General features: G+C 48.5%; 1 protein-coding gene across 7 annotated transcripts in view; it reads left to right on the top strand.

The window, feature by feature from the left end:
• Window positions 1-7,022: 7,022 nt before the first annotated feature.
• FAT1 (FAT atypical cadherin 1) overlaps window positions 7,023-10,487 on the top strand; it is a 112,142-nt gene continuing 108,677 nt past the window's right edge. For 3 of the 7 annotated variants that reach the window (XM_056337929.1, XM_056337919.1, XM_056337890.1), the window contains exon 1: window positions 9,515-9,603. In XM_056337929.1, coding sequence (XP_056193904.1) covers window positions 9,577-9,603 — 27 coding nt within the window. In that variant the 5' untranslated portion in view covers window positions 9,515-9,576. Of the gene's footprint in view, window positions 7,337-9,054; window positions 9,168-9,509; window positions 9,604-10,487 lie in introns of those variants that run through there. The other 4 variants (XM_056337898.1, XM_056337909.1, XM_056337938.1 and 1 more) reach the window with 4 other exon arrangements.

Raw genomic sequence — 10,487 nt, 5'->3', positions numbered from 1 at the left:
AGGAAATCTAAGGGCTTTGAGTCCATAGTAAAAGAGGATGTAATACTTTATACACACAGTAGACTAAATCTTTATGAGCTCTACAGTACACAGTCAAGCACTGGGTACTCAGTTCTTTATGATGGAAACCCCTAAACTTAGCTGTAAGTCTAGATTAATTTTAGCAGAAGTACTAGGTATAGTACTCCATACTATGGAATAAAACATTGAGCCTTAGTGATGATGGAAAACAGCTTCCTTTATAACTATCAGCTTTTCAAAATTCTGAAGTAATCTAGGTTTTTAACTATTTGGATTGGCAAATCCTAAACCAAACCATAATCTAAGATTAGTTAAACCTGGAGGAATAAGCAATACCTCTTAAAGAAACGTGAAGCTTATGACATTGTAAATGCCAGTTTAATTAAAATCTCTTTGAGCCTTACAATACACTGAAGTCAATTGAGTTCTAGACTTATATGCTATGTATATTTTAGTGCTCTAGGTTCATAAGCTGTAAACCTGAACCTAGTCTTTATAAAAGGCTCAATGACCACAATAAAAGGGCCATAATGACTTAGTTCCAGTAGAAACCTACGCTTTTCCTTCTTCTTTATGACCTGAAGAATTTTGAAGACATTCAGAGTATTAAATTCCGACATTAATCATCCTGGACTAAATTAAAACTGGACTACCAATCTATGAACATTATGCAAATCCATGGCTTATGTAGAGACCAACCTTGTTCCTGACATTTATGAGTGCCACAGTTGCTGGTGCTCTCTACTTTTTTCTACAGTTCTTCAAACCCTAATTACAGATTTAAGACTAGTTTTAGAACCAAAAGGACCAGTACCTTACTACAAAACAGAAGATCGTACTTTAACACCAGCCCTTTTTTTACCTCATTCAACCCTACATAATACTAATGTCACCTGAGCTCTTAAAACTTTGATTTTGTGAACTGTCATGGTTTAACCCCAGCCAGCAACTAAGCACCACGCAGTCACTCACTCACTCCCCCTCCTGCAGCAGAATGGGGGAAAGAATTGGAAATAAACAAAAGTAAAATTAACGGATTGAGATAAAGACAGTTTATTAGGTGAAGCAAAAGCTGTGCACACAAGCAAAGTAAAACAAGGAATTAATTCACCACCTCCCATGGGCAGGCATGTGTTCAGCCATCTCCAGGAAGGCAGGGCTCCATCACATGTAATGGTTACATGTGAAGAAAAATGCCATCATTCCAAACATCCCCCCCCCCCCCCCTTCCTTCTTTTCCCCTCAGGTTTATATGCTGAGCATGATGCCATATGGTATGGAATATCCCTCTGGTCAGCTGGGGTCAGCTGTCCTGCCTGTTCCCCCTCCCAACTCTTTGTACACCCCCAGCCTGCTCGCTGGTGGGGTGGGATGAGGAGTAGAAGAGGCTTTGACCCTTTGTAAGCACCGTTCAGCAACAAAAAAAAATCCCTGTATTATCAACACTGTTTCAAGCACAAATCCGAAACACCGTCCCATACTAGCTACTATGAAGAAAATGAACTCTATCCCAGCCAAAACCAGCACATGAACTCAGACCAGCTATGGGACTAATGGAAACTGGACAACTACTTCCAATCAAGGAGTTTTAGGTCCCAATTTATCACTGTCTTTTAGCACTAAGATACATTAAGATCATCTAGACTTAAACTTCAAATTGCTAAATTTATAGCTGAAGAATCAGCTCAAGAAAACAGGAGGTTTAAGACCCAGTGGAGAGCAGATGTCTTTCACCTCTGCTTGCCCTACAAAGTGCCAAAGGCATGTTGGCTCTGGACTGGTGAGTCTGGAAATCCTGTTACTAACTCTGGTACTAAACCTGTGTTTCAGAAAACCAGAATACCAGCTTACAGAGCTTAAGGAAAAAAAAAAAAAAAAAAAAAAAGAAAAAGAAAAAAGGAAAAAAAGCGTAATCATCATTATAGCCTAGACCTTTTCTGATCTTTTCAAACACAGTAATTTTCCTTTAATTAGTTAAACTTAAATTCAGGTGTTCCTCATGTTATAGGCATGAGACTGTGAACTGATGCCTCTGCCTTGAGCAATGTGGGTTTGAACTCCATAGTGCAGTACAAGGACCACTCAGTAGAAAGAAAACAACACCTACCAAAGGGGCAAACTTATCCTACCTTGCTGAGCCAGACAAGACAAAAAAATCCCTGCATATCTCCATTCAATCATCATTCCAACCTAGGGAATATTGAAGATAAGTGGAATGCAACACTTTTGTTTGTGATGCATTAACACAAATCATTACCCTAATTTCAATCCAAACCTTTAATTAATATACCAGTACTGTCCATAACAGTGCAAATGGTTCTGTTCCAGTTTGGCAGTATGACATACAGTAGGATAAATGCCATATAAGCAAACTTATGTTACAAGATTTTTTTTGTTATTATTTATGATGTGGACTTAAAGTAACCTATTTGACTAGCCCTCAGTCTGAAATAGATCAGTGACGAAAAGTGTGATGTGAAAATGTGTCTTGTTTCTGAAGTGAAGCTAAAATGCTTCTCAAAAGTTGGCATACACAAAGGTAATCTGTAAGATCAAAATGTTTCAAGTATGAGGCTACCTAGCTTACTCCTGTTTAGAGAATGTATTTCTCATTCCTGCTACTTGGGGGCAGGGGAATCACTTCTTTTCTAGATCAGCTGTTTCTGCCAGTTTAAAGGCTCAGAAGAGAACTATCCAAATATTTGGGTGTCCTCCTTCCCATTAGTACGTAAAGAACTATTTGTACCTAGAAACATAAAATAATCTTTTAAGTATGTTTTCATTTTTTCCTCTGTAGAATTGCTCCAGGTTTTCTTCACTATTGCATATGTGTGTAGTTATCAAATATCCACAAATAGCTGTAGTTTATAGGTTTCATGATTGAGCTGCCTCAGTAAACTCTTCAGGTTCACAGGGCACACAATGGATTGCCAAATAGCAGAGATTGTTTAGCATTTCATTATACCAAAGCTGATATATGACTATTATTTTGACATTGCTGTCTTGAAATTCTTGAAAAGCACAGTGGCAGGGTACCTAATCAAATAGTCAGTGATATTTTAAATAGTAAGAATTGTCGAGGGTAAAAGAAAGTCAATAAAAAAACCTAAATTATGAAAAGGTAAATATTCTTGCTCAAATTCTGTCAGATAAAGAGATGCATGCAAAGGCAATCCTAAAGGTTTTTTGGGGTTTGGCAAAACTTTCGTTCAGGTAGAAAAATGCCAGCACTCTCTCAAATGCCCCCTTTTCCCCCCTAGGAAAGGCCCAAGGATGGTGGGGAGAGAGCGGGAAATGGACAGCTGTACTTCCATCCAAGTTTACAGAGAGTAGGCAAGAACAGCCAAAAAGGCAGAATTGTTTTTTATTCTGCGGATCTGCATTTACAAGAAAGAATCAAAATATAGTGGTAAAGGAGTATACATCCTTGACTACAGGCCAGGGAGAGGATGATTACCAAGTTTTTAGAAGTTGTGTTGTTTTGTTTTGTTTTGTTTTGTTTTGTTTTCTGAAGGCTACAGCTAATTGAGATACTGGGGAGTTCTTTGTAAGACATTGCAGCCACATGAGGAAAAGGAGAATGGCCAGGGCAGAACTTCTACTCATCAGCCTCCTTCTGTCTGTGTAAATGCAATTCAGATAGGGTACAGGTTTTGCGCTACCTTTTTGTACTGTAGAGAATTTTTTACTGTAAAACCAATGTCAGATTGGTTCATATTTAACTGGTAGAGAACTAGCTTGAAACTGTGCCTGACCCCATTACTGAGAAGATGCATTTGCCCTCTGCCACGGAGGCTCAGTGTTTATGGGCCCTTGATTGCCCCTGAGTCACAGGATGCTATTGTGTTCAGAAGCGCTTTTTTTGAAGCTGCACTTGGCGTAGCAATTGCAACTGTTTCACTCTCAAAGAGACCAAGCCATAATTATCCTTGCCTTTGCCATCTCTGAGCCCATGGGATTCAAAGTGCTGATCAATCTTTAAAGCTTTATGCAGCTGAACTCCCTACAATTTGAAATTAATTTCTATTATTCAAAATGGGAGCTGAGACATAAGCCCAAAGTACTTGAGATATTATTCCCCATGTACACACCTGGGGCTGGTAGCAGGAAAATTTCTTTGGAGGACACTTGACTTCGGTATTTACTTCCAATCTATTGATTTACCCAGTTGATCCATCAGCTCCTGTTTGTTAAATATGTAAGAGTTGAGATCTGTGAGGTCAGGTTTTTAGGTAGATTAGTGAGAAGAACGTTAGTGCCATAAAACCTTAAAGGTAGATGATGATGATAGTGATGATTATGTAGGAACAGAATTTGTGATTGTCTTATTATTTTATGACAAGAGTTTTTTAACATAATTGCTTTCTGGTAGTCTGATACCAGAATTCTCTTTCAGTTTTTTGGGAATAATTCCAAAGTTAAAGGATCCATGCCTCGTTTAAAATAAAACTGTCTAATCCAGAGAACTATTTTTTTTTTTATTGACAGCTGAGCTAAAACTTGTTTGAACTTAGGCAGTTTCATAAAGACAAGAATATGTTAATAAATGACAGGGAGCACTGAACATATTTTGCTACAATGGTTATAAGACTAGAAGTTTTCCAGAGAAGTGCACAGTGCCCTAGGCACTGGAGTGTGATTTCAAGTATTCTCTTTTGTACCTTGCCTACAGGTTAGCAAAATGTAACAGAATATATTCATTTTTTTTAGGAAATGAAAAAGATACCCTGGGAAGATTAATCTTTAAATGTGACAGTCAATAATGATTATAATAGTTTTATTGACACTATTTTCAAGAAGAAAAATCAAAGGGCAGAGAAAACATGAAATGAAAATGGAATATTCAGTAACTATCAGAATGACTTTGTCAATATGATTCATGATGTTAGAAAACTATTTTAGAAGATAAAACTACATATACCAAGATGAATTATGAATACACTTGCCTGGACATCATGGCTCCTACACTTTATCTGAAGTGCTAAGCACCATTACCCACTGTTGGAGAGTGCCAACACATCCCTTTATTCTTCATCTAAAGGACTTACTGTCTGCATAGTATGTGTATAGCAGCAAATCCAAATCAGAAGCTCCTTTTTTTTTTTTTTGGTTTTTTTGTTTGTTTGTTTGTTGCCTTTACCAGCTACATTTGAGAGATGCTCCTGTCCTACTTACAGGACATTATTGCAATCAACCACCACTACACTTCTCAAGGCATTGAAAATCAAAGTTTAGACAAAGGTTTAAGCAATCTGCTGCTCTGGCCTTTTGTTACTTATACTCAGCAACCAACAAAATTATAGCCATGAATCTGAAAGGTAGCAAATTTTAAACTCCAAAATGATGAAATATTTGCAACTGTACTGAGTAGAAGTGTGGTTCACGTTAGTTTCTGGCCCTTAACGATAATGCCTTTAAAGTGTTCCCCTTTTAGCTCTTTTCTGGAATGCTGTTTTCAATGCATTTTACTTTATGAAGATCACTTTGAAGCAGTTTTCACAGAAGGAAAGATCATTTGGCCCAGTGGCACTTGGATAAGAACTTAGCATAATTCCATTTAGGGTCTTCAGAAAGTAACTTTGAGATGCTAAGTAAATCAGCCAGCTGTGTCTGTTGTGGAAACCTACAAGGGCAGAGAATTTTCACATTAAACTTTCCAGACAGGTTCATTCAAAGTGATCATTCCCGAGCTGAATTGGTTTGTATGCACTATTTGGAAATGTACTTAGTATTTATATACTGCAGTTTGTACCTGCTCTTCCTAAGGCAGAACACTGCACGTTCACTTGGCTGACAGATTTTAGTGGTATCGCTCAGGAAATAATGACCCAATGTCTTCAGAAGTCAATTTGACTTTTGGAGGAAGGCTACAACTTCAAGGTCCTTAGGGATAACTGGTGTCATTAAAGAGTATTTTACCCTCTGAGAATCTCAGAGTGCTTTACAAATTTAGTGTTACACTATAGCTCACAGGCAAATAACTTTTAAAGCAGTTCTGTAGTTTCCCCAAAGTTTTATAAACCACACCATTCAGGACCTGCTCAGGCCCCTGCTTCCAGCTGATCCCTGCCACTTCGCAGTGCGACCTCTCCTGGACTTCCTCAAGGAGGAATAATTGGTCGGGGCTTACTTTGAATAAGGGAGAACCACAATATAAATATGTTTTGCTCCATTATGACTTATAAATTTTGAGAAGGAGCTTTTTTTTTTTTCTGGGGGGGGGGGGGCGGGGCACCCTTTGCTATGCCTTGAAAAATACAGCTCCCCGGAAGAAAAGAAGAAAGGGAAGAAAGCAGAGGATGAAGAAAAAAAAAAAAAGGGGGGGGGGGATGAGAAAAGGAAAAAAAGATTTTAAAAAAGAGAAAAAAAAGAAAGAAAGAGGAGAGGGAGAGGAGCGAACTAGTCTTAGCGCGGCTGCAGGAGACCGGGAGATTCCCGTGCAGCCCGCTCGGAGCCAGTCACGCCGTTATTGCAGCGGCTGTGCCCGCCGAGGAGGAGCCGTGCGGCGGCCGGCGGTAACGGCGATCCGCCGAGCCGAGCCGTGCTGCGGCGGCGGAGCCAGCGGGCTCCCCCAGCGCCGGCGGCCGCGGTAGGGGCCGGGGGCGGCGGGGCCGTGCAGGGCGCCTCGCCTCAGCCCCGGGCGGCGGCGGCCCAGGGGCCCCGCGGAGCCGTGGCGGCGCGGAGAGGTGCGCGTTGCTGCCGCCGCGCTCCGCTAGAGCGGTGAGGGGAGGGAGGGAGTGGTGCTGCCGGGAGCAGGGTCCGAGGGGGGCGGACGGAGTGCGAAAGACGGGGGAGAGAGAGAGAGGGAGGGAGGGAGAGAGGGAGGGAGGGAGGGAGGCGGGGGAAGGAGGGAGGGAGGGAAGGAGGGAGGGAATCGGCGATCCGGCGCAGCTTCCCCACTCACTCTCTCCGCTGCTGCAACTCCTCAACTCTGCCCGCTCTTTGCCTGGACATGTCTTAAGAAAGTTGTATCTCTCCTTCCCTTTCGCCTTCTTTTTTTTTTTTTTTTTTCTTACCCCCTTCTCTCCCTCCCCGTCTTTTTTCCTTCCCACCCTCGTTCAAGTTTGAAGCAGCGGATGGGTCCGAGCCGACATGCCGCGCTGTGGAGATGGGGACGAGCGCGGCGCCTGCTCCGCGCCGGGGCCGCGCTGAGCGCCGGGGCAGCGGCGGAGTCCACGCACTAGAGGTGTGCGGGCAGCGGGGCGCTGGTCGCTGCTTCTCAAAAGGACAGCAAAGAAAGGGGGGGAGGAGGCGTGCGGAGATGAACTGAGCTGGAGTGGACTTTGGGAGAAGAGCGCCGAGTCCAGCTGGTCTGGTGAGTTCTTTGTTTAATGAGTTTATGATGAGCGGGGTGCTCAGAGGGATAATTCCCGTCGGAGTTCTGGCCCTCTCGGTTGCTGCGTTGTTGAAAATACTCAGGTCTTCCCTTCAGCCCATAGTTCGTAACTGTGTAGTGCATGTATGTTTCTGCATCTGTCTATCTATGGATATGTGCACACCGACGTTAGCCAAAGCCATGCGTACCTGGGGCTGAGGACACCCTCAGCCGTACGGCCACCTTCACGGAGAGAGCGGCACACACGTTTTCCGACCCAGCCCCCCCCGCCGCCGGATCCGGGCTCGGCGCCGCGGGCTACCGGCTCTGCTCTGCCGGGCTCGGCCGAGCCCGGGCTGGCTGCGGGCACAGTGCCCGGCCGCCCGTGCGCTGTGGCGCGGCGCCCCCTGTCCGACCGCCGCGGAAATGCGCCGCCGCCGCCGCGGGGCAGTCGGTGCCCGGGCCGGGGGCTGCCGGCCGGGGCGGCACCGGGAGGGGGCGCGGGCCCTGCGGGGGCGCTGCGCGGCGGGGCCTGCCGGCTGCGGGCGGGTGGACCTGACAGCCGGCGCTTCTGAAGGGGCCGGCTGCTTCTTCTGATCTGCAGCCTCGGGCGGGCAAGGCTCTGGTTGCAGCCGGGCCCCCCGCGCAGCTGGCTGTATTTATTTATGTGGCTAATAAAAAACGTGGCGGGGCTAAGGCGCGGTACATGCGCCTCCATCGGCTTCTCCCGCTCGCAGCCCGGCTTCGCCGTGAGCCCGCTGGGTCGGGATTCCCCAGGCAAACGTTTGATCGTTATTAAGCGTGATCACTTATTAATGAGCGAGGAATCCTCCGAGAACTACTTCGGAGCATTAATCTTTAACGCAGGGCTGGCTGACGGACATCCCTCAGCGCGGCTCCTGCAGGGCGCTTCCCCCGCCCGAGGTAGCCCACAGCCCCCCCCCCCCCCCCGCCCCGGGCCGGGGGATCGCCGTCGCGCAGCCCCGACTGCCCCCGGCCCCGCACACGCTAGCCGGCTCCTTAAAATAGCGGCGGGGAGCCGCGGTGGCCGTCAGTCGGTTTTGGTCTCCGCTGAGAGACCTCTCCCCGTGGGGCCGGTAAGCGGCGGCTCACCCAGCCGCGGGCCCCAGGCCGGGAGGCGTGAGGCCAGACCCGCCGGCGCGGCCCGGGGGCGGCAGCCCGCCCGCCCGCTCCCGCTCTCCGCCCGCGGGAAGGGGAGCGGCTGCCGAGCCGCTGTGGTCGCGCCAGGGCGGTCCCCGCTGCCACCGGCGCGACTGGGCACCGCGGGGCTTGTCCCGGGTACCCGCTACTCCTCGGACGGCACAGCCCCGCCATCACGGACCGCCTGTTCCCGGAGCGGTGGCGATTTCCCTCGCCATCCCCGTAAGATACGCCCTGGCAACAGTTTCTGAAGTTTCTGAGTAGCTTCTCCGAAAGACGAGCTCGCCACACACAAACCGCCCGGGGCGAGCGTGGCGGAGGTGAGGTGTCCCCACCACCGCCGGGCCACCGGGAGGAGCAGTTTATGCTGTGGTTCGCCCAGACACCGCCGCCCCTCTCCGCGCCTCGCCCTTCCCCGGCGGGGCAGGGCCCCGGGCGCGGAGGCCGGCCGGGGTGCGCGGGCTGTCGCTCCCGCGTAGCGCCGCAGAAACGAGTTCCGGAGCGGCGGCCGTCCAGCGCCGCGGAGGAATACGGCGGCGGGGGGCGGCGCGGTGCGGCTGGGCACCGGCGAGGCCCGGGAAGAAAGGGGGAGCGGCGCGGCAGCCACTATGTGGGGCCGGTCCCGGCCCGCGCCCCCGCCCCCGCCCCGCAGGCAGTGAGCCGCGTAGAGGTGAGGCGCGGAGCGGCGCGGGCGGGGCGCAGCGAGTTGGGAGAAGTTTTGGTGGTGGGGGAGGGCGGGCAGCGGCGCGGGGAGGGGGCGGCCGGGCCCCTCGGGAAGTCTTGGCGCTGAGGCGAGGCCGCCCGGTGGCGCTGGGCGAGCGGCCGGTTCGAGTTGCAGCGGCCCGCGGAGCGGCGCCGGCCCCCTCCCCGCTACCCCCGCCCGGCGCCGGCCCGGGGTGGCTGCCGGGCGTCGCGGGCCCTGGCGTCCCGCTGTCCCCCGTCCCCGGCGGCTGGAGCCGCGGCCGCGCTCCTCTGGGGACCGGCGGGAGTTCAGCCGGCAGGTTGTTGGCCAGCCGCGCCGAGGGAAGGGGGCGGCGGCGGTGTTTCCCCTGGGGACACGGTGTCTTCGGGCGCCTCTGATGGGCCGCTGCAAACTTCATTCCCGGGTAAGCCGGCAGGGGCGATTCGCGGCGAGCAAGTACCTTGGGGTGACTTTCTTCCTTTGTTTGCGCTTTAACTCCACGTCCCTCGCCGGATTCCTCCGTAACGCGAAGGGCAGCGCCCGCAAGGTCGCGGCGTTTGCTGGAGGACCCTGGCGGAACGCGTCTGCCGGCCCCGGCTGCTGCTTTTTCTTTCTCTTTACAGCAGTTGAAACAAAACAAAGCTTTGCTTGCAAGGTGCGCTTCTTAATCTCTGGGCATCAGTAAGTGACGGCGTGGTTTACCGCTGATAATATCCCCATGTTGTAAACTTTTTTTTTTTTTCCTGGAAACGCATAAGTAAATTAAAAATACTGCCTTCTAACAGAAGTTTTCCCCTACGGTTTAAATTCTTGCTTTCAAGTTGTTTCTAGGCAATTGCATGGGAAATGTTACCTGTATGCTCTTACCACCTCTGCAGTCTTTCTGTAAAAGAAAAGAATGCTGTGTGATGGATGCGTATCTCCTATTTACTTATCTAACCATCTGGAAATATTAATCTGTTTAGTGAGTAAAATATCATACTTTAACGCTGAAAACTATTTAATTTTTAAGATTTTGTTTTGTTCTATGAGAAATCCTAAAACCGCACTTCTAGGCGACTGGAGGGGAGCTTTAGCAGTCGTCCCAGTAGTGAGATAGTCTCCTGGGTTTTATAAATTACCATGTGAAAGAACTTTATATGGATAAGTTATCAGTGCAAATAAGTAAGCATAAAATTTCTTAAAACCCTCGGAGATTTGCATCTTGTAAATTTTTTTTTAAGTTTAAAACTGAGTTCAAACTCAGTAGAACTATTTGTCATCACAAACTTTAAGGTGCCATGTTAAATTTTGATCAGACTCATTCAT

The sequence above is a fragment of the Falco biarmicus genome, chromosome 1, assembly GCF_023638135.1.
Source record: "Falco biarmicus isolate bFalBia1 chromosome 1, bFalBia1.pri, whole genome shotgun sequence".
Lineage (NCBI taxonomy): Eukaryota > Metazoa > Chordata > Aves > Falconiformes > Falconidae > Falco > Falco biarmicus.
Note: the sequence above shows the minus strand (reverse complement) of the source record. Positions and strands in the feature narration are given on the sequence as shown.